Raw genomic sequence first — 24,378 nt, 5'->3', positions numbered from 1 at the left:
TATCACAATATGCAAGTGGTGTAAGTGGTGTAAGTGGTACAAGTGGTACAAGTGGAGAGGAATCTCAACTTGTCATTGTATGGGGAACTAAGAACTACATCCAGTGGCGTCCAATAAGGATGGAGGAACTGTTTGCTTTTTTGTTTTCGCTTTTGGCTTTTCCTAGTTTGCTGTTTTTGGGTAGAAATATGGCTGTCTGGCATGAAGGGATTTGGAAATAAACTTCCTACAGTATACGTTGGACATGGGTTGGATACTTGGAGACAAAAGTACTAGGTCCAGAATTGGTCCATGTCTATTTAAAAATTTGTATTTATAGACACCTGTGCGTTTCAACACCATTTTACTTAAATGTCATGACGTTGAGTTGCAAACATGGGATGTATACTAGCTAAGAGCTCTCTATAGGGTATATCCCCCGCAGAAGTGATCAAAATGGCCCAAAATCTCTATCCTAGATGCTACATTGTGTATCTAAGATTTTGAATGGGTTTAAATGTCATATAAAGAACAGGTGAACAGAAAGGGGGAAAAAGAGAGAGGTGGGAAGTACGTGGTGCAGGAAACGCACAGCTCACCAATCACCGCCCTTGACTCCTTCGATTTCCCCCCCCCCCCTTCACGACTCTTCCTCTTGAAATATTCTCTCGTCACTTTTCGCTGGTACTCATTTCTGTGACCCTTAGGTCTCAATCTTGATCAAGTTTCGTTCATTGCTCGGGTCAGCCTCTCCTGGGGTTGACGTTGTCGATCCAGCGCGTCGCTGTCGCGCCACTCCCCGCAGAGACACGGCTTCCGTTATTATCCGTTCAACGTTTTGTGTTTCAGCCTGTGTGCTATCTCTACACCTCTGAATAAACAGTTTTAACAGATTGAGCACCTGCCACCACCCTGGAGCTCTTGAATTGATCTATTCCCGAGTCCTACGACTTCGCTATGGACAGTTGATGCTACGGATGAATCAATAACCTCGATAAAGGGCACCCCCGCTGCCCAGCAGACGGTTCTGCTTGGCTGGAACATTAATCTTGTTTTGATCAATATTACTCTGATCTATCACATCATCGCCTCCCTACCCCTTGAACTGCGAAACCCGCTCGGCGCCCTAGCGAGTCAGGATGGCCAACAATGATTCCCCCAAACCACAATTTCTTGCGCCTCCTGCCGTAACAGCGTTGCGGCAAGAGGCTCGGAATATCGACCCGAAGATGATTCGGACGTTAAGCGATAATATGCGGGAGGAACGCGAGGATCTGAAGGAAGCGGCTGAACAGACATTGAACATCATTGTGGATATGGACCTGGAGGGTTGCATCAAATGGGTCAGCCCATCGTGGAGGCAGGTTGTCGGCTCGTCGCCCGAGTCCGTTGAGGGCCATCTGATATCGGAGATTCTGTTGGGCAACAAGGATGTGTTCCGCGATGCAATCGAATCCATGAGGCAGGATGATTCACGGAGTCGTTTCATTCGCTTCGCCCTCCAGATGGGACCGGATTCTGTCCTCAAGTACGCGCCTGAACCACCCCCGGCGGCTACAGAGAATCAGGCCATCTGTGAAGTGACCGAGAAGTCCCAGGAGGAAGAGCAAACTCACAATGTGCTCAACATGGAGGGACAGGGAATCATGGTCTACGACCGGACCGACGATGAAGCTGGCCATGTACGTAGCCCACTATATTGTCATCCACCTTAGTTGATACCGCTGACAGCTTCTGATAACAGACCATGTGGATGTTACGACCGCTTACCGAGCCAAGAGAAGTGACAATCGATCTGCCGCCTCTGCTGGTGGAATCTTTGGGGGTTGGAGCAGAGGTGTTGGCGAATTATTTGACCGAATTGGCTGAGGCTGCAGCGACAGAACCCGATCCTTCCAAACATCCAGCCCCAAACCCCGTCCTCTGTCGCATCTGTGAACGCCAGATTACGCCATGGTGGTTCGAGAAACACTCAGATCTGTGTCTGCAGGAACATCGGGCTGAGATGGATGTTCAAATGGCACAGGAAAACCTGAATGAGCATCGGCATGTCATTGTCAAGGTCTTGGATGCTTTAGAGGCCCGTCAAGGCAGACCTTTCATCGGGAGCGATGGAAATCCAATGCCCTTCCCTCAAGCGGAGTACAAGGGATTGGCCATCGGCCCTTCGTCTGCCAGTTCTGCTCCATCGTCCGGTCCTATTTCAGACAGTAATTCAACGCCCGGCACACCACCTCGGTCGCGAGAACATTCTGCCTCTGGCGCTACCCCAAACCGGCCCCGCTCATTCACAGTGCGGAGACCACTAGCTCGCATCGTGGAACTTGTTCTTGACCTGTGCGACACTTCTCTGGAGATTAGTATGCCGATGATCAAGGAATCATCCCTGACAGACGCAGAGGATTTCCGGACTTTGTCACCACAATCTGAATCGCGGATCTCCCAAGTTCTTCAGTGGCAGTCCCCCAGCTCCAACACGTTGGAGCAGGAACAAGGTCTGGCCGCTCTGTCGGCGGACACCGAACAAGTTGCGAAGACAAAAGTCGACGCCGTTGTACGTCATCGGAAGATTGTCGAATACGCCGAACGAATTCGTATAGAATACTCAGTGCTAGTCGAGGAATGCATCGGGGCAGCACTGAGCAAAGCGGAGCGCATAGCTGCGGGTCAGCTCAGCGATTCATCGTGCTCATCCGATGAGGAAGTGGCGCCCGAGAGCACTGTCGACAGCACTATTGCTCTGGGCGATAGCAACAGTAACACCGGGGAAGAGCCCCTCTCACAAATCATGAGCCACGAATTGCATCAAAAGCCGTATCCAGCGGCACCCTCTCCATGGCGGCCGACATCTGCGCTGACTCTGTCAATGCGTAATTCACCAGATCGGTCATTGCTCTCACAATCCGAACGCAGACCATCCTCGGCCGCATTATCCACGGGTTCTAACAGCCCATTGGAATGTCCCACCCCTCGATCTCATAAAAGTGCTGCAGGACTTCTCGGCACATCACAACCTTCTCGACTGGGCCTTTCCCTAGCGGACATTGATGCTGGTGATAGTAGCGATGGCAGTTTGCCATCTTCTGTGTTCCCCGGAGCTATAAGAACGGACTCACCATCATCCGAGAGGAGTTTTGATCGAAAGCGCCGGAGCCTGGTACTGCCGGGACTTTCGAGTTCTCCTCGCCGGCAACCTTCTCCGGCTCGAATATCAGGCCCACATTCTCCGTTGCGCATGCCGAAGCCCCGTATGTCTAGCGGCGGTGAGAGCCTGCCATCCCCAGTAGCATCTCCATCTACATACACAAGTGAACTGGCCCTCCACCACTGCCGTCAACATCGCCGGCAGTCTTCGGCAACCTCCTCAGATATTGTGAAGCCTCCACCCTCCCCACGCTTACCCTCCATGAGCCAGCAACAGCCTCGGCCTGCTCCATTGTCTATCCGGGATTTTGAAATCATCAAACCAATCAGCAAAGGCGCTTTCGGCAGTGTCTACTTGGTGAAAAAGAAGGCCACTGGCGAGTATTACGCGATGAAAGTCCTGAAGAAGGCCGACATGATTGCCAAAAATCAGGTCACCAACGTCAAAGCCGAACGTGCCATCATGATGTGGCAAGGGGAGAGTGACTTCGTTGCCAAGCTTTATTGGACATTTTCCAGTAAAGATTATCTTTATCTGGTAATGGAATATCTCAATGGAGGTGACTGTTCATCCCTTGTTAAAGTTCTTGGGGGTCTTCCCGAGGATTGGGCTAAGAAGTACATTGCTGAGGTGGTGCTTGGAGTTGAACACCTTCACAGCCGAGGCATTGTGCATCGCGATTTGAAGCCCGATAACCTTCTTATCGACCAAACGGGTCATCTGAAGCTTACTGACTTCGGGCTTTCACGCATGGGATTGGTTGGTCGTCAGAAACGGGTGCTGAAGAATCCCGATGATTCTGCCCCTGATCTGCTGAAGCAAAATTCATTCGCCCGTGCAATATCGATTGCTTCATCTCGATCAGCCTCATTCGACTTCCAGGCAAGCTCATCACCCGGCTCCACTCCATTAATTACCCCGGAAGTGTCCACCAATGCCCTCCAGCCATCCTACTTCAGCCTTAATCAGAGTGGTTTGAGTCGGCAAACCTCTCGTCGAGCTTCGGGATACCGCAGCGATAGCATGGGCAGCGATGGTCTCAATGGGCTGTTAAGGACCTTCTCGCTCAATGACCATGCCCACGAACCTACTGCATCGTCGCCGAGTGTGTTTTCAACCAGCATGGTTGAAGAGGAGGGCCAAAGTGAGGCTGGCGAGTCTCCTCGCCTCCAACCCCTGCAGCCAACCTTTAGCAATCCAATGGTGCAGAATACCCCTCCTCAGCAAAGTTTAATGCCTCCAGTGATGGCTCTTTTTGATCCTGAAGATCACGATCGTCGTTTCGTCGGCACTCCGGACTACCTTGCCCCGGAAACTATCAACGGCGTTGGACAAGATGAGATCAGTGACTGGTGGTCAATAGGATGCATCATGTTCGAGTTCATCTTTGGATACCCGCCTTTCAATGCGGATACTCCAGATCAGGTGTTTGAAAACATACTCCATCGCAGGATCAATTGGCCTGAAGATCCAGAGGAGTTGACTTCAGCAGAGTCGTTGGATCTCATGAACAAGCTTATGACTCTCAGCCCTCGTGATAGAATTGGCGCCAACGTAGAAGAGAAGTTTCCAAGTGGTGGTGCGGAGATTTGTAGTCATTCATGGTTTTCTGACATTAACTGGGATACACTGCTGGAAGACAAAGCACAATTCGTTCCCAACATTGAGAACCCGGAGGACACAGAGTATTTTGATGCCCGCGGCGCCACTCTGCAATCATTTGCAGAGGAGTTAGAAGACGAGAATTCGCCACAACTTTCAGTTCCCGCTGGTCCCGACCGGCCTCATGATGCACTGTTCAAGGTCCGTTCGCAAGTTAACTCATCGAAACGACCTTTGATGCCGCTGCACATTCCCCCTCACGTTCGTGATGCTCGAGATTCCCGAAGTCGGAGACTTAGCGAACCGGCGTTGGCCGATGATTTTGGCAGCTTCAACTTTAAAAATCTTCCGATGTTAGAAAAGGCCAACAAAGATGTGATCCAGAAGATGCGCCAGGAGGCTCTGCAGGCGCAGCACCGACAACCCACCTCATCTTCTGTTGCTCCGGCGTCGGTCGCTCCATCTCAGCCCTCATTGGAAGGGAGCCCCCTGCCTATGCCACTCCAGAGAACTTTATCACAGAACAAGGCCACTAATCGACCATCTTCCCCATCAGGCTTGAGTCAGACCAATTCATCCCCAAGCAGGCCGTCGCAGCCATCTTCTCCCCTCCTAGTTCAGTTCAGCACTGGGACTAACCAAGAACGGCGCAAGACGTCGGGCTCTTCGTCAACCTCCTACCAATCGAGTGGGGCATTCCAGCCTTCCTCTGCCGACCAAGGGCGCATGCCAAATTTTAGACTGGGTTCAGTGGCGTCCTCTCCTGTCAAGCCGAATCGAATTCCAGCCCATTCCCCCGACAAGCCCGGCAACAATCAACGCCATGGCAGTGTCCCAGCGGGCCGCACCCGATCGCACACTATTGGCTCTCAGGATGGAGACGTTCCCTCGTTCCCGAAAGAACCCTTCGTGTCCCATCATCACAAACGCCGAAGTCAACTTTTTGATATCTCTCCTTCATCTTCGGACAATGAGGATCCGCGCACAAAAGCACTTTTGAAGGTCCAACGTCGACGAAAAAGTTCCCGACGGTTATCACAAATCAACTTTCTAGAAGGGCCCTTTTTCCGGCCATTGGATGTGCTCATTTGTGAGGACCATCCAGTCTCGCGGCTGGTGATGGAACGTTTGTTCGAGAAACTTCGCTGTAGGACCATCACTGTTACAAATGGTGCAGAGGCTGTCAGATACGCTCTCAGCGAGGTTCAGTTCGATATAATAATGACTGAATACCGACTTCCCCAAGTCAACGGGGTTGATTTCGCTCGCATGGTGCGGGAGACGCGCAGTGCCAACAGGCATACTCCGATAATTGCTGTCACGGGTTACTTGAAAGACCTCCCGGAAAATCACAACTTCGATGCGCTGATACAAAAGCCTCCGACTCTACCCAAGTTGACCGAGGCACTTTCCCAGTGGTGCATGTGGAAACCTCCTCCAACGGACTACACTCCCTCTCAACCTGTTCCTGTTCCAGTTCCAGGCTCCGGTGCTGCCTTGACAACCGAGGATAGCCCTAGTTCGGCATCCTCCGGATTTGTCCTCAATCCCCCCAGCTCTTACCGAGGATCGAGCCGCGACGATTCGCTCAGCAGCAGTGTGTTCGGAGAAATGGAGTCGTTCAAGCCCGAGGAGATTCCAGTAATCATCAACCGATATTCCGATGACTGGGACCGGAGCCATGGTGGCTTGGGGATATCTGAAGAGCCAGCGGAACATTCTGTGAGCCCATACTCCAACGCTGTACCTGTGCCTCAGCTTCTTCATGCTGCCTCCGCACCCGCGGCCATGGATGCAACCGGTGGGCTCACGCCCCGGAGGCAACGGTCAAATGAGGGCATTCGTGCCAAAAAGGAATCCCTTGAACAGAAGCGATACGAGGGCGCCGAATCGGGTGACGATGAAGACGAGGAGCTTGGCAATTCCCAAACGCGTCGCAGCCCGCCCTCTCAAAATCGCCGCCCCGGTTCCAAACTGGGGATTGAGATGATGCGGACCAACAGTCGAGGCAGCGTTGTCAGTGGCAGTGAAGAACTTCTGAAGAAGGAGAGGGAGGCTCTTCGGAACCAAGCTGCGGATTCTGCAAATCCCGAAGACAGCGATGGCTCTTTCAGTACCCTGGCCAGCACGAGCCTCGAAGATCGTTTCGAGGCACTGAGCATTCCCGAGGAATCGGAAGGCGAAGAACCGCCCAGTCCTCGTACGTCCCCTCCAAGGTTTGGAGTATCCGCCTCTCAGCCTCTCCGGCCATCTTTGGCGCACCAGGATACCTCGATCTACTCTGGGCTTTCCCCGTGTTGTCCATCGAAGACCAGCCCGGCAATGCCGAGTCAGGGCCAAACCACACCACCATGGGACTTCCCCCAGAGCACTATCTCCCATTCCACAGCCCCGCCAATCACCCCTGAAGTTAAGATCTGCGGCAGCGCGCTGACCCAATATGCCGATCTGGGCGTGGATGCCGACTGTAGTCCCACTCCGGACGCTGAAGCTACGCCGCGACCTCTTCATCCTTCCCCTAACCTTGATTCGGAGCAGACGCCTCGTCCAGGGGAGCGATATCACCCGGACTTGAGCTTCACATTCAAAAGGTAGATTCTTCGCTCACTTGTTTTGTTCCAAATCTTCTGCCAGAGATCTTTCGAGATCTTTCTATTCTGTCTACATATTGTTGCACACCTACTTCGTCTTGTAAACTTTTCCTGTGTTTATCCACTCCTAGGGATTACCTCGTACCCCTTGGATGCACTGTCACATCCACTCTTTCACTCTCACGTCTCTTATGTCTGAATGTTTTCTTTGTGGCTCTCGGAGCAAGGTGTTCCGGTCTTTCACTCTTTACTCGCCATCGTTTTTTAAAAAAAAAAATTTCTTTTCTTGGCGACGTTAGTCTCCCTTTTTTTTTTTTTTTTTTTCTTTTTCACCATGTGATTGAAATTCCAACATCAGCTCGACGCAATTTTCGTTTCTTTTTATCATAGACTTCTTTTCATGGGAATTCCGATGTTGATTTTATACCGGTGCGTAGTGTAAGTGCCTCACAGCCACCTCCCACTTCCGGAACCCCCGATGATCGTTCCACTCAAGAGTTGTGATTGGACACATCCTGAATTACGAAAATCCTAGTCCCAAATAAGAGAAATCAGAGCTCGGTTTCTGTCCTTCTGTCGGAGATCTAGGCCCATTTGCAATATGATCACAACCGTGCGTACAACGTGGAGACTCCAAAAATGGGTCTAGCAGAGAACGTGAAAAGTACTACGTCACTGAAATAATAGGTTCGGGATATGTTGAATTTGGTTTCTTATGGGCAACGTCAGTGTTATCATGTTAAACACGGTCATAGGTGGGAATTCCCGACCACCTCATGTTTTGTACGGAGTATGAGTAGTATAACCCCAAAAGGTTTACCTGACGCAGGGGTAACTATACAACATAAGAGGCGTCCTTGGCGTGATCCATGGCAAGTATAATATATTAAAGGGTTTCTCTCTCTTGTGCGCACAACTCCCAAAATCCACCCTCGCCACCTGGGTGGATCAGCAAAACGCTGGCGAGCCGTGATGGGCCAGAGTATCTCTAACATTATTGGCAGTTGGTCTGCATTGCAGATTTGGGAATTTTTTTTGGTCATTTGGAGATGGAAATCTACAAGTTGAAAATTATCGTAATTGAAATGGTGTTGTGTGTAGTTACTTTTATATGTTACCTGTGCTATTTATGGCATCTGGTATGTGGTAGGACCCTTGGATGTGGATATGCCGACATCCCCCCCCCCCTATTTCTCTAATCTATCAATCTATGAATCTATCAATCTATTAATCTAATAGAAATTAAAATGAAACTAATCTCTCCCATAACTGACATACTTTATCAACCAGATCGAGATCATCGTAAAATCCAACTAATCGAGAGGACCCCAGGGGCCCAGACTCTGCACTGTGATGGGTCCTCTTAACTCCACAACTCCACTGGACCATTTCTCTTCGCTCTCTTCCCTAGTCCAATTCTTCTGTCTCTATAATCTTTTTGTTTTGCTTGCGGTGTTGTATCAAAATACCCTGTATAGATATCTCTCACTTTCCAGTCTAATCCTTCCCCGCCTTGACCGCATTCCTCTTATATACTTGGCCCGGCGCCATTATGTCGTCCCCCATCGAGGAACGAAAAGCTCATACCGAATCAAAGGACAAGCGCAAAGAGTCGGACATTTCTCCCACCTCCGACGACGGAACCTGCGTGACCGAGCCCGACACGGATCGCAACGCGGATCTCTTAAAGGTTGACACTACACATCATGTCGACGATGATGAGCATCCGCCCCTGCGCACGCCGTCCGCCCGTAGGGAGCAGGCTACTCGCCTGGAGGATGACCTAATGCTCCTCGAAGCCGAGCGTATGACCTCGCACTCGACCGGTGTTCATGAGGACGAGCATGATCATAGCTCCATCAGTCGTTCCCGTTCGCGTCGCTCGGAAACGGTAGATGAGTTCGATGAAGCGACAAACCCTCTGCATGAAAAGACCGCGATTTACAAACCACCGGAGAAACCAAACACACAGATTGCAGTCTTTGTGAAGAAGTTGCACCAGTCGAGTTTCCTCGTGCGCTACTTGACCTACATTTCCCCTGTCGTCATCCTCCTCTTGATCCCGTTGCTGGTCGGCGCTCTCAAGTACCCCAATGCGAGCGTGGGTGGTGTCAAATTGATGTGGTTTTCGATTTGGTTGGAAATTGTCTGGTTGACTCTTTGGGCAGGACGGGTGAGTCCCATCAGTGAATCCATTCCTTCCAGGAAGTTGTACTGATGGTTTCCCCATGTTTTCTCAGCTTGTCAGCAAATGCTTCCCTCCCGTCGTGGGTCTTTTTGCGAGTATATTTACCAACAACGCGAAAAAATGGCGCGATATGGCTAAACAGATCGAGCTTCACGCGGCGCTCTTTTTCTGGTGGCTCGGCGTGGAGATCTCCTTCCTGCCCACGATGAAAAACCACCATGTGGATGGCAACAAGGGGACGAGGGGTTGGGAAGTCACTCTCAACAAAATTATCATTGCCATCTTCGTGTGGACGATCTTGAATTTTATTGAAAAGATTCTTATCCAGCTAATTGCCATTAGCTTTCATATGCGCACCTATGCGGACCGCATTGAAATCAACAAATTCCAGATCGGCAGTTTGACCAAGCTGTATGAGTGGTCTCGGACCACTCTCAGTGAGAAAGACGATGCATTTGAGGAGAAGAAAGAGGTACCGACCCCTTCGGGAGTCAAAACCCCGTTACACTACGCTGGCATAGCCCAGCGGAAGGCTAAGGGTGCCCTGAGCAAAGTTGGAAACCGGGTCGGCGATGTCGCAGGTGCCGTAGTGGCTGATGTCACAGGCCGCGCGGCTACTCGCAGCACGGATGCCTATCAGGTCATCTTGGCGCTCTTGCGAACGACCGGAGGTTGTCAGGTTTTGGCGCGTCGTCTATATCGCACCTTTGTGAGGGACGGCTTCGAGACAGTTTTTGGTGGTGATCTGAAAGCCGCATTTGACGACGGCGAGGAAGCCGAAGCTGCCTTTGCCATGTTTGATCGTGACATGAACGGTGATATTTCAATGGAGGAGCTGGAGGCTGTCTGCGTTGACATTGGCCGTGAGCGCAAGTCCATTACTGCATCCTTGAAGGATTTGGATTCAGTCGTCTCTAAACTGGATGATGTGTTCATGTTCTTCGTAATTGTGGTAGTGCTGATTGTGTTCTTGTCGCTCATCTCGACCTCAGCCGCCGGCGTGCTCACCTCCGCGGGCTCTGCGATTCTGGCACTGTCTTGGTTGTTCTCTGCAACCGCCCAGGAGTTCCTTCAATCGGTTATCTTCGTCTTTGTCAAGCATCCCTTCGACGTGGGTGACCGTGTGACCATTTACGGCAACGCTGGTGATGCCGGGCTTGGCGATGATTACTTTGTGAAGGAAATTACTCTTCTCTACACCGAATTCAAGAAGATGCAAGGCCACGTTGTGCAGGCGCCGAACAGCTACCTCAATGGCCTTTTCATCCTAAATCAGCGCCGTTCGGGTGCACTTGCCGAGGCAGTTCCAATCATTATCAAGTACGGCACCAGCATTGATCAACTCGATTCTCTGCGACAGCGCCTCTTGGAGTTTGTACGCAGTGAGAAACGCGACTTCCAGAGCAACATCCTCACCGAAATGCGCGCCGTCACCGAGAATTTCTCGCTCACACTCAACGTTGTCTTCTTTTACAAGTCCAACTGGCAGAACGAGGGTCTACGTCTACAGCGACGCAATAAGTTCATCTGCATGCTCATGGTCGCCCTCCAGGAGATCGGCATTGAGGGCCCACGTATGAACCTCCAGGGAGCCAAGTTCGACATCCCCTTCCACGTAAGCTATGGCAATACACGCTCTGCCGAGCGGCAAACTCCCATCGACCCCGAGGAAGTCCCGATCTCAGAAGATTCCCACGATCTGCCAGAAAATACCGGAACCGGCAGCGGCAGCGCTATCCGTCACCCATCCATTCTCCGCAAGGGTATGTACGCTGCCAACGCCCGTGCCCGCGGCCCGTCTATCTCACCGCGTAAGCACGTCGACTTCTCCTTGGGCATGTCTAACATGGCATCCAACGATATCATGGGAGACGTGTTTGAGGATCGGGGTGTGGTCGTCGATGACATCGTCCGTACCGCCAACCGCGATGCTGCAGAGCGCCGCATTCAGGAAGAGAACGAGGACGACGAGGAGCGCCGGAGTCGGACATCCTCTTCCCGGCATCGTCGTTCCTCTAACATGAGTGCTCCCTCCAGTAATGATGACGGCCACCGGTCGACTGATGCTCACAGCTTCCGTAGTGGACATTCATCGCTCAGCCGCAACCGGTTCTTTCAACACCGCAGCAGTGTGAGTCACGACCGTGACGACTTGATGGAGCAGGGCCGCTTTGACAAGCCTACTCTACCCCCGCCAGCCACTGCCAAGGAGCACCCCAATTGATTCAAGACATTGTCATTTTCAATCTGATCTTTTTATGTCATTCATGCACTGAAAAGACACCCCATTTGTCACATCTTTCTTCTCCCGTTGGAGATTCCAGGACACACCGTGCCTCGACAGAACTATAACATGTCTTTCCACCATACATATATCCCCATCTCGGCCTTTAAGCTCTTGTTCGTTATTTTATGGCTGTTTGTTTTTTTTTTTTTTTTTGATCATGCATTGCATTCAGGTTCGAGTCTTGGCGATGAGAATAATTCAAAATGTTGACTTTCTATCTGATTTAATCAATCTTGTCTAGATATAGAAGAATATCAACAAGAATAGTTGGCGGCTTGTGCGGCCATGTGATGTGCTTTTTGAATGTCATTTTGAATGTCTGTGAACATGCATATGAAGGCTCCGAAAAACATCCAATGTACAGAGGACGTAATTAATATAGAACCAGGCACCAGAGTAGTCGGAGATGGAGCACACTGAGACATGTCTTCCTACTCAAGTGATCAAGATTATTACACTACTACACATGTGGTTACAAGGAGACTTATCCTCGTGTTGCTACAGATAATTTACTGAATGTCTGTATCTGCATTAACGTAGACGAGATCAACTTGACAGCTTTACATTCCGCCTACGTATGATGTCACATCTGTGTCATTGAACAGGATCTGTTCTTCATATCCGGAACTCTGAGGTTCAACTTAGCCCGCGGCTTCGTCACAGACGGCGATTCAGATGCATGTCTGATAGCCAGAATTCACGATCCAAGCCTTAATTGGGTGGAAGTTTGCGTCTGAAAAAAATCATCTCCGACGTGCATCGCCGGTATATTGACTTGACCATGTTGCCTTGACGAAGTCGGACTAGCTTCAGAATATCTTAGCCACGCCGATCTGGGATTTGAGACTTTGATCATGCTAGGCTGAATGATGAAGTTTTAGTTTTAGGTGATCTGCTGTAAAAAATAGAACGTTGTCACTGTTGGTGTCCAATTACACTTATCGAATTATGAGGCCAATGCCCAGATTTGAGGCCAAGGATATTTAATGTCCACAATATATGGGTTGATAAAGTTGAGTAGAGTTGTGATCGTCATAGTATGTTTGACCTGGGTGACTTCCACGTCAAGGAGATATCAGTTTGTGTCTTTTGTCTTGTGTCCCCTCATCTTCTCCTAGCATATCTCTCTGCCCATAACTTTCCCTTCTCCTCATTCCTCATTTTTATCCTAAGATTGGTTGTTAGTCCAGTTTACCATGAGAGGCGAGGTATGTACGCTGCTCTACTACTCTGCTGGATTCCTTTGATCACGTCCATGGTGTCGGCATGTTTGCATCAGCCACCCAACTTTGGCTGCTATTTGCTTAACCAAAAATCAAACCAAAGGAAATCAACATGGAGATTGACTCAGACCTACCGGATCCGTCATTTAAATATTGGCCAGGCCGGCACACAGCTTGGTAACGCTGCCTGGGAACTGTACGTCTCTTCATTGTGTAGCGTTCCCGATGTCCTTGCTGATCAAGAAGTAACATAGATATCTACTTGAACACGGTCCGAAGCCGGATGAATTTATTGATCCCGATGTAACCAACCAGGATGCAAAATGCGGATCTAACGAGACGTTCTTTACTAAAACCTCTGGCGGCAAATCTGTTCCCCGTTCCATCTTCGTCGACCTTGACCCATTGGTATGTGAACAGAACATAAAGCAACCAGTTCTACCAGCTGAATAAACTGCGCTAGCCCATCGATGAGATTCGCACCGGCCCTTTCCGTGGTCTTTCCGCTCTCAGCAGTTGATCAGTGGGAACGAAGATGCTGCCAACAACTGTGCGGACAGATCAACTTGGAAGTGAAAGCTAATAACCGAGAAGCTAACAGGTGGCAGATGCTCGGGGTCATTACACCGTGGAAAGGGAGATATCAGAAGCTGTGATTGATAGCATTCGTCATGTAGCCGGTATGAGCCTGCGAACTCGATCTTCGTGCCGATGGCTCTTGGCTAATTTCTTCATAAAGAACTGCCATTCCTTACAGGGCTTCTTGACCTTTCACTCCTTTGGTGGTGGTACAGGGTCTGGGTTTGGTTCACTATTGTTGGATCATCTGACCATCACGTATGGGCGCAAGTCTAAGCTGGGATTCTCAATCTATCCTTCCCCACGTACATCCAATGCGGTGGTGGAGCCACACAATGCCGTCCTCTCAACCCACAGCACCATTGAGAATTCCGACTGTACCTTCCTAGTTGACAACGATGCTGTGTACGATATCTGCCGACGCAACCTGGATATGAACACTTCTACCGTCTGATTGCTCAGGTAGTGAGCTCTATCGCGTCCAGCCTGCGGTTTGATGGTGCTCTCAATGTCGATCTGGCAGAGTTCCAGACTAACCTTGTCCTATACCCGCGTATTCACTATTCATTGATTTCTTATGCTCCGGTGATCGGTAGAAAGCGCAGCTCTCACGAGAGTTTCAAGGTCCAGTATCTCACCTTTCAGTGTTCGTCGACACCATTTCAATGAGGCGTGCTTTTGTTCTGACTAGGTCATAGGCTTTGAAACTCACTATCAGATGGTGAATTGTGATCCACAAAAGGCAAGTGCATGGCCGTAGCTTTCTTTTACAAGGGTGACGTTGTCCCCCATGACTGCACTCAGACTGTCCATGCCCTCAAGACCAGGGGTAACTTTAGCTTTGTAGAGTGGTGTCCCACTGGATTCAAGCTAGAAATTAACTACCAAAAGCCTGTGCGTCGTTATGACGACGAATTTGCGTGTGTCGACCGATCAGTGAGCATCCTGTCCAATACTACCGCCATTGCTGAGGTATGGAGTCGCCTGGATCACTACTTCGATCTTATGTATTCCAAGCGTTCATTTGTCCACTGGTATGTTGGTGAAGGGATGGAAGAGGGCGAATTCTTCGAAGCTCGTGAGGATCTTGCAGCTCCTGAAAAGGATTATGAGGGGGGGTGGCTGAGGACAGCGGCCCGGAAGGTGTTGAGTACTGAGTCGAGGGAAGGACGGAAAATGTTGTCAAAACGGACCCTTCAGAAGGGAATCAAATCAAACTGACAAGGCCGCATATGCGGCCTTGAGTGGTCTCCTTACAGAGTTTTGTTAGATCTCTTGTAACCTTGTGAGTTTCAGGTACAGGCGGCGGAAAAAGGCATATGAAATGGACTTTTCTATGTACAAACAGGGATGAGTATTATGTGGCCTTTCGCCTTATCGTTTAACCAACTTTTAGTCCCTCTAATAATAACGCCATCAAATGATCCATGCAAAAGAATTACTGGTGAGACAATTTGAAGTCTACCTTCAATTATCAACTGCGACGTGGAGCTCTTGGAGGACTTTCAATGCGTGCTCATAGGTCCACATTGTCACCGCACTTGCCGGTGCCGCCTTGAGCAAGCTGACAGTCAAGCCGCGGTACAAACCACGCACGCCATGGGTGCGGAAAATTGTAGCAATGCTTTGGAGGACTCCCTTGTACTCCGGAATATTGCGATGAACGTAGCGGGTCCTTGTTGGACCCTGTACCTGTAAGCGCTTACGCACGAGGTCTAGCGGGAAAACACCCGTCTTCGCCAGGACACTGGCCACCACACCGGCTGCGGCGTCCCCCGAACCTAACGGCAGAGCATCCCAGGTCATGGCTGGTCTGAGTGCCTCATATGTTGTGAAAAAAAGTCCCATGTATGGCACAATTTGCGCCACAGCGGCAGAACATCCCCGGAAGAATCCCGGTGCGCCTTCATGTCGAGCGATATCCAAAATTGAGGCGCGTAGCGAGCCATATACGCGGTCCGGGCCTTGCGCGGCGAATCGCGTGCGGAGAAGGTCAAGCGGGTATGTTACTCCTGTGGCACATCCGCCTGCCATTGCACCCGAAATGAAGGATTCGACAGGTTGGGGGAGTCGGTAGGAGCCGAGTTGGGCGAGGGCTTGGGTTGTTCCCCGATATGTGGTGAATTGAATGGCGCCGTAACAGACATACATCATTTCGGCGGGAACGTTGCCCTTCCAAAGGCCCTGTTTGAGGAAAACCAAGTTAGGGCATTTGAATTTGACATTGAGACGCAGGGTAATCTTTTCAACGCACGGTGATTCCCTCTTGCCTCATAATCGTCCGCAAGGTGGACAACGTCCCCTTATAAATAGGACCATTGACACTCTGATGGGACGCAGGGTCTGATAATGAATGAATTTGCAACTGTAATCTGATCTTAACGACGTCTAGTGGCGCGATACAGAACCGTGAGATTAGGCCTGCAATGCCGCCGGCCAGTATAACCTGTCGCTTGGTGCCTTCATCTTTGAGGTGCTCGCCCCCGGCCGACATGAGTTGAGAATACGTTGTTTTACAGACGAAGTAAGTCTGTAAGGGTTGAGTTAGGTCAAGGAAATTGAAGCATGAAGACTGAAGATTTCATCCATGTTGATTCGTTGAGTCTACCGATTAAAAAAAAACACCCAAAACACTGTCAAGGCAATTTACGTAAGTTCCGGGCTGGCCCTGGGGAGGAAGATTGATATTGATGCCTGAGGTATCAAGAAATTGCCTCAGGCACAAAATCATTGAAGCCGAGGTAACTTTTAGCTCCTCCATTTGTCCCATCAGATGGGGGTTACCATCCCCCCCTTCTCTCTCTCTCTCTCTCTCTCTCTCTCTCTACCACTCATTACTTTTCAACTGGTTCACAGGCAACTTATGCATCGTCTCCGAATCTTAGCTACTCTCTGGCAACTGCCACGAGGCTTGTCAAACTCTCCCCCGCGTCGTAACTTGATAGCTGCCCCTAGTAGGTTCAACAGCAATGTAGAGCCAAACTCTCACAACATATTGGAACGGGTTGCCCCGAAAATCAACGATTCACTACCTTTGTCACAAGTCTCCAGCAACTCCAGCAACTCTAAGGGCGATGTGCCAGACTCCACCTCTGACGTGATTAGAAGAACAACCCGCATGGATGGCGTCTTAAAAGTGGGCAAAAAAGACTCGATCTGGGCTGGAAAAGAGGAGTTATACTTGCATATGGATAGAAGGACAACGATCAAACTACCATATACTTACCTGCGCGACTTGTGCCAGTGTGTGGTGTGCAAGGATCAACACTCGAAGCAACGATCGTTCCGCACAAGTGATATTCCCAAGGACATTGCTCCAAGTTCGGTTAATTGGAATGGTAGCAAGCTTTCAGTCAAGTGGGCCAACGACATCGGAGGTTCTCAAACTACGCATGAATCAACCTGGGACCGTGACTTTCTAAAAAAGCCCATTTTCAACACCCATCGTCAGCACTGGTCCTCGAACTCCAAACCGATCATGTGGGGACGGGATCAAATGGACAGAAGTCAGCATTGGGTGTCTTACTCGGACTACATCGCTGATGATTCCAAATTTGCCTCCGCGATGCAGAATTTGCAGCGTCTGGGCCTTATTTTTGTGAAGGATGTTCCAGGCTCACGATCGATGGTTGAAGCCATTGCAACACGCATGGGGCCACTACGGAACACCTTCTACGGATCAACCTTCGACGTCCGCACTGTTCCACAGGCGACAAATATCGCATATACTAATCAGTTCCTTGGATTTCACATGGATTTGATGTACATGAACGAGCCACCGGGATACCAGCTCCTCCACTGTCTGGAGAACTCATGTTCGGGGGGCGAGTCGTTGTTTGCGGATACCTTTTCTGCTGCGAAACTCATGAAGGAGCATTACCCGGAGGATTATCCAGTGCTTCGCGAGCAGCGTCTGGGATACGAGTATAGGCACAAGGAGCACATCTACTACAACGAGCGACCCGTCTTTGAGCATGATGCCGATACAGGCGAGCTGGACCACGTTAATTATTCGCCCCCCTTTCAGTCTCCCCTCCCACCAGGTGACGGGGAGGGCCATGATGCTGGCCTTGTAAATAAGCTACGAGACGCTCTTGCGAAGTTCACTTCGATTATCGACAACGAGAAGCACATCTTTGAGCTCAAGCTCAACCCTGGGGATTGCGTTATCTTTGACAACAGACGAATCGTTCATGCCCGCCGCCAATTCAACGCCAGCGTAGGATCTCGCTGGCTAGCAGGCGCCTATGTGGATACCGATGCTCTGCTATCCCGATTTGCTGTATGTAGGAATCAGCATCCGCATTTTTGGACGAGAAAGGCCCAGAAAGCCTTGGCAGCCAACAACGGCGAAAACAACTATGGCAAAAGAAAAGCATCTGAAAAATCAAAAATCTAGCAGAGTGGTCAAAGAGGAGTGAAGGAGATAAGGAATAACTAGAGATTGACCAGGTACACGAGAGCAACACCGAAGAAAGCTTAATACAGAGGACGAAGATCGATCGACCCAACGTTTCAACAATACCTTGGACTCGTCATGATCTCCAACTTCCTAGTAGCTAGAGATGTGATGTGTTGTAAGTCTTGATTGTTCCAAGTTCTCGATTCCTCATCGTTGTTTACATATGTAGATCCAGATGTTGCAAACGTATTGTACTCCTCTTCTTGGAACCGAGAGCAGCTTCAGCGCAATCACTCAACACAGTCATTGGGTATATGGTAGGTTGAACTAACAGTGTAAGCCTGTGAAGAGAAAGTGATGAATCTGTAAAAGTCGACAGAAATGATCTGTGACAATGGATCGGTTTTGTTTGGTGACGCTTGTTTCAAGTTATAGCAAGGCATTTTCCTGCAGCAATGCGAAGGATACGATATGGTCATATATGCAATAAGCCGTACAAGTCAAACACGTTTATCATTATGTTAGACTTTTAGCATCTAGCCCCAAAGACAGGGTCATGGGTATCGCGCAACGATCAACCAATCATTCACGCAGCCGCAGTAGGCTTGCTGACTGAGTGATCTGTGAGAAAATCGGGGTTGCTGTTGATTTCCTCGCGGACCTGTACCATTGAGTTAAGATCAAATCAAATGACTGGAGTGGGGATCAAACACCTACAATGTCCAAACCACCGACTAATTCTCCATTCACCCACAATTGGGGGAAAGTTGGCCAATCAGCATACTCCTTCAGACCCTGGCGTACATCCTCATCGGCCAAGATATTGAAGAAGCCATACTTGACACTGCGCTCGCGAAGAATGCCAACGAGTTGCCGACTGAATCCGCACTGTGGGCTACTTGGGGTTCCTTTCATGAACAGCATGACAGATGCCGCCTTGACAAGTTGTTCAAGTCGGGCAAATAGTGCCTCCCGGGATTGTTCGGGTGTCAAGGTGGGGGTAGAGGCGACGGCGGTTGCGTTAGCCGCATCAGCAGCTGGGGACTTGGAAGCGGTAACAGGTGCCTGAGTAGCAGTAAAGGGACCGTCCTCACGAGGAACAGCAGAGAGTGGCGGGGGGATGTTAGCCTTCACACCTTCCATCGGACCGACGGCACCGGCAGCATTTCCGCGGCCAGCATGACGCTCGACAGCGTCACGGACCTTGACAGCATCACTTCCACTGATAGACTCCAAAATTTGGCCGCTACGTAGGCACACAACGAAGGGCACGGCAGAAACATCATACTCCTCCGAGATATCAGGTAGCTCCTCGGCGTTGATGCTGACAAACGAGATGGTGGGCCGGGTAGTGGCGGGGTACTGCGAAGCGAGGGCTGAGAGCACTGCGCCCATCTGCGCGCACGGGGCAGCCCATGGAGTGTGGAAGTAAAGAACGACCAACGCAGAAGGTGATAGGGAAGAGAGATGCGACGAGAAGTCTGCCTCAGATGTGATTTCGGTGAGTGTCGACATGGTGGAGCGTGTGTAGGTGAGACGGCGGGAAATTATGGCAAAGCCTGGAATCGGCGATGAAACGTATTCTGCAAAGATAAGGTCCAACAACTAGTAGAGTGAGGTCAAAGTCGAGAAGCGAAGAAGACGTGGCAGAGCAGTGGCGTGATGGATGCCCAAAATAAGCCCTCCTGCACGGCGATCCCAGATTTCCAATCTTCCAGTTATCAGATCGTTCGGCGTCTCTGGCGTCTCTGACGTGCCGTTTTCTGGTTGTAAGCTGGAGAAGTGACGGACACTGGAGAATCTCTTTTCCGAACTCCACGTGACACAGTCCCGGGCAGCACGTGATCTTATCGTGTATCAGGATGAATTTCTACTTTGCGAGTCCAACGAGGAAACGTTGAATCCGAAGACATCATGGGAAAGGACAGGAAGAGAAAGCTTAGCCCAGATGACCCAACTGGGTATTCCACGTCCCATGCACTCGGTGTGGCCGATATCTTGACCCGTCTGCAGAGCGATAACCCTAGCAGGGAAGGCTCGAAAGGCACCCATGCGTCAAAAAAGCGCAAAAGAGTTGATGGCGAGAAAGTCAAATACCCAGATCTCACATATGCCGATGGAAAATTAGTGTCACCCATCCGAATTGCCGATCTTCAGGGGCTGCTCCTCTACTGCTTTGCCGACGGCATTGCACCCCAATGGATTTCCATGAAGCACTCCGGCCATGTGCGCAAGGTGGTTGTGCTGATGGTTCCTGGCTTAGAGATGGGCATGTTTGATGGGACAATATCTGTGCAACGAGAATCATCCACCAGGGAGCATGATACACAGGAGCGCTTGACCACCGCGGAAGTGCCTGACGAACACGCTGCTGATTACGAGCGATGGAAACAAGGCCTCCCGTTGCCGGACCGCTCGCATCGCTTCAATCCTCGTTCAATTACACGCCACAACCTCCCTGAACCACTTCAGCCCCTTGCTGACATCTTTCCCCACATCTGGCCTGTCAAGGCGCCCGGTGATAACAAATACAACAAGGTCCATTCGCCACTACAGGCGATTCTCATGTCCTCGTCCCCAAAGACCAAAACCGATGACTCCCGTGTGAAGGGTGCACGGCCCGCCAAAGTCGAGAAAGGCTTCGTTCCGAAACGAACACCAATCACAGCCTATGTCACCTCACGCGAGGATCTACTCGAGAACGATTTTCTCTTGCATCCCGTTTTCTTCTCTTCCGACGAGGAAAGATCTTCACAGTTGGAGGCTCGTCAGCGAGGCAGACAATCGGTGGAAGATGGATGGGTGGATACTCATGTTCCAACTCTGGAGTCTGCTCAACCACCTGATGCTGAAATTGAAAGTGGCAGTGTCACTGCTGGTCGAGATGTTTTTGCGCTTGACTGTGAGATGTGTATCACCGAGGGTGGTCAGTCCGAACTTACACGCATCAGCTTGGTCGGTTGGGATGGCGAGGTGGTACTTGATGAACTGGTCAAACCAGCACGGCCGGTGATCAACTATCTCACACGCTATTCTGGAATTACCCCAGAGATGCTGGAGCCCGTTACCACGACCCTTCATAGTATTCAGCAACGGCTCTTAACTCTTCTCACGCCGCGTGCGATACTTGTGGGACACTCCCTTAATTCCGACCTTACAGCACTCAAACTTGTTCACCCGTTCATTGTCGATACCAGCATAATTTATCCACACCCGCGTGGTCCGCCACTCAAATGTAGCCTGAAGTGGCTCACTCAGAAATATCAAAACAAGCAGATACAGAACGGAATGGCCGGACACGACTCCATTGAGGATGCCCGTGCTGTTCTTGAGCTTGTGAAGTTGAAGTGCGAGAAAGGCGAGCGATGGGGCACAGGTGATGTTTCAAATGAGAGCATATTCCGCCGACTATCGCGCTCCACTCGGCCTAGTCATCTCCCTCGTCCCGGCGAGGAAAGAACAGGAGCCGTAGTTGACTGGGGCAATCCAGAACGGGGCTTTGGTGCCCAGGCAACTGTCTCGATTGGATGTCGGGATGATGATGCAGTTGTCAGCGGTGTCTCGGCGGTAATCAACGGCGATGAGTCCAATCCCTCCATTCCAGCAGGTGGTGTTGACTTTGCATGGGCTCGCATCCGTGATCTCGAATATCTTCGTGGTTGGTGTAGCCGTCTCCCCGACCCCAACAACGCGAACGAATCTACAGCCCTTTTCCCTCCCCCCGAAGAAACCACACCCACTACATCCACTTGCAGTGGGGACTCGACAGATCAACCGCAGCCTGACGTCTTGGCTGACACTGTATCCCGGACAGTCTCCAACATTTCACGCATTTATGACGCTCTCCCTCCTTGTACCCTCTTTATAGTTTATTCCGGAACAGGTGATCCACGTGAAGTTAGCCGTTTGCAATCCATTCACAAGAAGCACCGCGAGGAGTTCCGATCTGGCAAGCGTTGGGATGAGCTGACATACAAATGGACTGACGTTGAGGAGCAGGCTCTCAAAAAAGCCTGTGAGCGTGCTCGTGAAGGTTGCGGCTTCATGTGCATCAAATGATTTGGCTTGAGCTATATGCGCATGCACCCAATCTCTTCTTGGCTAAGGTGATGATTGGTATCCCGCCTCGATCCCCGTTGCTCTATGGTCCACTCATGCTGCTAAGATGAACTCGATGTGTCGGTTTTACCACATTTCAATTGGCAGTGAAATCAGAAGACTCAAAACGAAAAAAGGGATTGTTCCTTGGCTGGTGGGAAATGGGATACAGTTCTAGAAAGATAATTTGGTAGAATCTACACTTCATCTTCATGTCACGTGAAACGAGTGCCAACGTAACTCGACGTACAAACCCTGAAAGCCATAATGTTGACATTCATATTGTCATTCATATACACACTAACAATTTACCCATGTCATTGCCCTATGCACGTATTCCGTGTTGATCATCTTGAACGTCGGGGGTAATTAAGGACCCCACCGGAACTGGTGGGGCGAAGGTGGAAGCCCTGGAGATTTCTCCCGACATCAACCGAGACCAATCTCTTGCGCGATGAATCCCTTCACACGGGCAACTGCAATCTGGCACCCAGTTGGCCTTGCGTCCGAGTTCCCGAGCATCGATGATGACACCCGGATTATGCCAAGATGCAAGGCTTTCAATATTCCCAAGACAAACGGCGCCATAGAGCCAGTCGAAGATATTGATCTACCAGGAGAACTTAAGGATCAAGTACTCGTGTTCAAATACAAGGGAAAATACCATGCCATCGATCATGTGAGTCAAGAGGTTTCTTCAAATGGGAAGGATTGGGCTCATCCGTTTTAGCAATGCCCCCACTCGTCTTTCCCACTTTCACGAGGCAACCTCTTTGACATTGAAGACTTTGGCATCGTGCTCAGCGCAGGTCTCACATGCCCTAAGCATGGCTGGTCGTTTGATATATTTTCTGGCCGCGCTGATCGCGGGAACTACACACTCAAAGTATGGGAGGTGCAGCTACGCGACTCATCGGCACCTGGGGGTACGGACCAAGAGGTTTGGGTGCGGAGGAAACAACGAATTGGTTAACACTGGTCACTCTTCCCATGTTTATCAACAGAAGGGCACCTTAACTGATCTGCCCTGAGTAGGGTCCTAGATACAGCTTGACACTAGGGTTTTCCCTCAGCGAAAGATATCTTCGAACCACTCCATAACCACGTGGATCTCACTCGAGTGATTAATCCAAGAAATTCAAGCTACGTCTTGCGTATTTTAATCGAACTATTCAAGTGTTTATCCTTACATAAGTAGCTTGTCGGTCCCTTGCTAGGATTTTGGCTTGAAGATGGCTCAGGTATCAACCCGGAGGAGTTCTCACAGCTTTGCTCTTTCGGTGGTTGCATTAGCCTCAAAGTCATTTTGCAGAGGAACCTAGGGATGGGGGCAAAGATAATGAAGCTGTTATCGGGTGTAGCATGCTTTAGTGTGGTTATCTCGTTGCGTTGAGATCCCTGAGGTCTGCTTGTCCAGACCCTGTGTAGGGCCTAGAATTCCGAATGCTCCGGTGGATGATCAGACCCATTCTAAGAGGATTTCTACAAGTGACTAGTCTAAACTATAGCGTTGTGCGCCATCTATTAGAAAAAAGTGAACATGCAGCTAATCCGGGATTAGTGAGCTATTGTGTGACTACATATGTGTTGTACTGTACGTGGTGGCGGAAGGGATATAATCAGCCATGCGAAGGATACCGGATCTACCACTTGTAGAATGGCTGAGATTCGGTAGTTCATTTTTTCACCAGCTATTTTACACAGAAATCAAGAACTTCGATGGTTCATCCTAGAGAAGACTTGCAATTCGGTTGGTCAAATCCACATCTCAATGCACGCTCCTATCGCCACGCACTGGCTTGGGTATCACGAGCTGGGATTTAGAACATAATACTCCCTGTCCGCGACATGGTTATGTTGACCAGGATTAATGGGCTGATGATCTTTCGTGTAATTTGCTTTTGTGGGAGGCTCTGATCCCAGCGCAATTACTCTGAAAGTGGCTCTTAGGCGGCCAACTACGGAGAGGACAGAGATAAAGACACTGCTGTAGAAAGAAGTAGTACCACGACTGGAGAATAATTCATCAGCGAGATTTTCGATGCAGTTGGGAATCACATCATCTTATTCTGTGGTGGATAGGAACTGATGAGAAAGTGAGTTGGACAGATCGTTGGAGGTGAGACAGAGAGGGAGTCTCTCTTAGGGCTTAGGGCTTAGGGCTTAGGGCTTAGGGCTTAGGGCTTAGGGCTTAGGGCTTAGGGCTTAGGGCTTAGGGCTTAGGGCTTAGGGCTTAGGGCTTAGGGCTTAGGGCTTAGGGCTTAGGGCTTAGGGCTTAGGGCTT

The 24,378-nt window shown here is 50.2% G+C and overlaps 8 protein-coding genes across 8 annotated transcripts; 6 read left to right on the top strand and 2 right to left on the bottom strand.

Moving 5' to 3' along the window:
• Positions 1-1,118: 1,118 nt before the first annotated feature.
• Positions 1,119-7,862, top strand: Pdw03_5064 (Serine threonine protein kinase, putative; the record flags this gene model as incomplete). The annotated part of the gene is made up of 4 exons (XM_014683754.2): positions 1,119-1,661; positions 1,724-7,317; positions 7,708-7,755; positions 7,853-7,862. The coding sequence occupies 4 exons, from the start codon at positions 1,119-1,121 to the stop codon at positions 7,860-7,862; spliced, it is 6,195 nt and encodes a 2,064-aa protein (XP_014539240.2).
• Positions 7,863-8,869: 1,007 nt separating this feature from the next.
• Positions 8,870-11,729, top strand: Pdw03_5063 (Mechanosensitive ion channel family; the record flags this gene model as incomplete). Its single annotated transcript, XM_014683755.1, has 2 exons — positions 8,870-9,490; positions 9,558-11,729. The coding sequence occupies 2 exons, from the start codon at positions 8,870-8,872 to the stop codon at positions 11,727-11,729; spliced, it is 2,793 nt and encodes a 930-aa protein (XP_014539241.1).
• A 1,259-nt stretch (positions 11,730-12,988) lies between these two features.
• Pdw03_5062 (Tubulin) lies at positions 12,989-14,815 on the top strand (the record flags this gene model as incomplete). The annotated part of the gene is made up of 9 exons (XM_066100933.1): positions 12,989-13,000; positions 13,144-13,211; positions 13,270-13,423; positions 13,479-13,509; positions 13,551-13,565; positions 13,624-13,999; positions 14,080-14,240; positions 14,293-14,315; positions 14,369-14,815. The coding sequence occupies 9 exons, from the start codon at positions 12,989-12,991 to the stop codon at positions 14,813-14,815; spliced, it is 1,287 nt and encodes a 428-aa protein (XP_065957873.1).
• Positions 14,816-15,061: 246 nt separating this feature from the next.
• On the bottom strand, positions 15,062-16,088 carry Pdw03_5061 (Mitochondrial deoxynucleotide carrier protein, putative; the record flags this gene model as incomplete). The annotated part of the gene is made up of 2 exons (XM_014683757.1): positions 15,062-15,778; positions 15,849-16,088. 2 exons carry the CDS (start codon positions 16,086-16,088, stop codon positions 15,062-15,064), a joined length of 957 nt encoding a protein of 318 aa, XP_014539243.1.
• Positions 16,089-16,457: 369 nt separating this feature from the next.
• On the top strand, positions 16,458-17,993 carry Pdw03_5060 (Gamma-butyrobetaine hydroxylase subfamily, putative; the record flags this gene model as incomplete). The annotated part of the gene is made up of 1 exon (XM_014683758.2): positions 16,458-17,993. One exon carries the CDS (start codon positions 16,458-16,460, stop codon positions 17,991-17,993), a length of 1,536 nt encoding a protein of 511 aa, XP_014539244.2.
• A 589-nt stretch (positions 17,994-18,582) lies between these two features.
• Positions 18,583-19,511, bottom strand: Pdw03_5059 (Thioredoxin, putative; the record flags this gene model as incomplete). Its single annotated transcript, XM_014683759.1, has 2 exons — positions 18,583-18,657; positions 18,714-19,511. 2 exons carry the CDS (start codon positions 19,509-19,511, stop codon positions 18,583-18,585), a joined length of 873 nt encoding a protein of 290 aa, XP_014539245.1.
• Positions 19,512-19,910: 399 nt separating this feature from the next.
• Positions 19,911-22,055, top strand: Pdw03_5058 (Exonuclease, putative; the record flags this gene model as incomplete). The annotated part of the gene is made up of 1 exon (XM_014683760.1): positions 19,911-22,055. The coding sequence occupies one exon, from the start codon at positions 19,911-19,913 to the stop codon at positions 22,053-22,055; it is 2,145 nt and encodes a 714-aa protein (XP_014539246.1).
• A 493-nt stretch (positions 22,056-22,548) lies between these two features.
• Pdw03_5057 (Rieske) lies at positions 22,549-23,067 on the top strand (the record flags this gene model as incomplete). Its single annotated transcript, XM_014683761.1, has 2 exons — positions 22,549-22,773; positions 22,825-23,067. 2 exons carry the CDS (start codon positions 22,549-22,551, stop codon positions 23,065-23,067), a joined length of 468 nt encoding a protein of 155 aa, XP_014539247.1.
• Positions 23,068-24,378: the final 1,311 nt, after the last annotated feature.

The sequence above is a fragment of the Penicillium digitatum genome, chromosome 6 (assembly GCF_016767815.1).
Source record: "Penicillium digitatum chromosome 6, complete sequence".
NCBI classification, from domain to species: domain Eukaryota; kingdom Fungi; phylum Ascomycota; class Eurotiomycetes; order Eurotiales; family Aspergillaceae; genus Penicillium; species Penicillium digitatum.
Note: the sequence above shows the minus strand (reverse complement) of the source record. Positions and strands in the feature narration are given on the sequence as shown.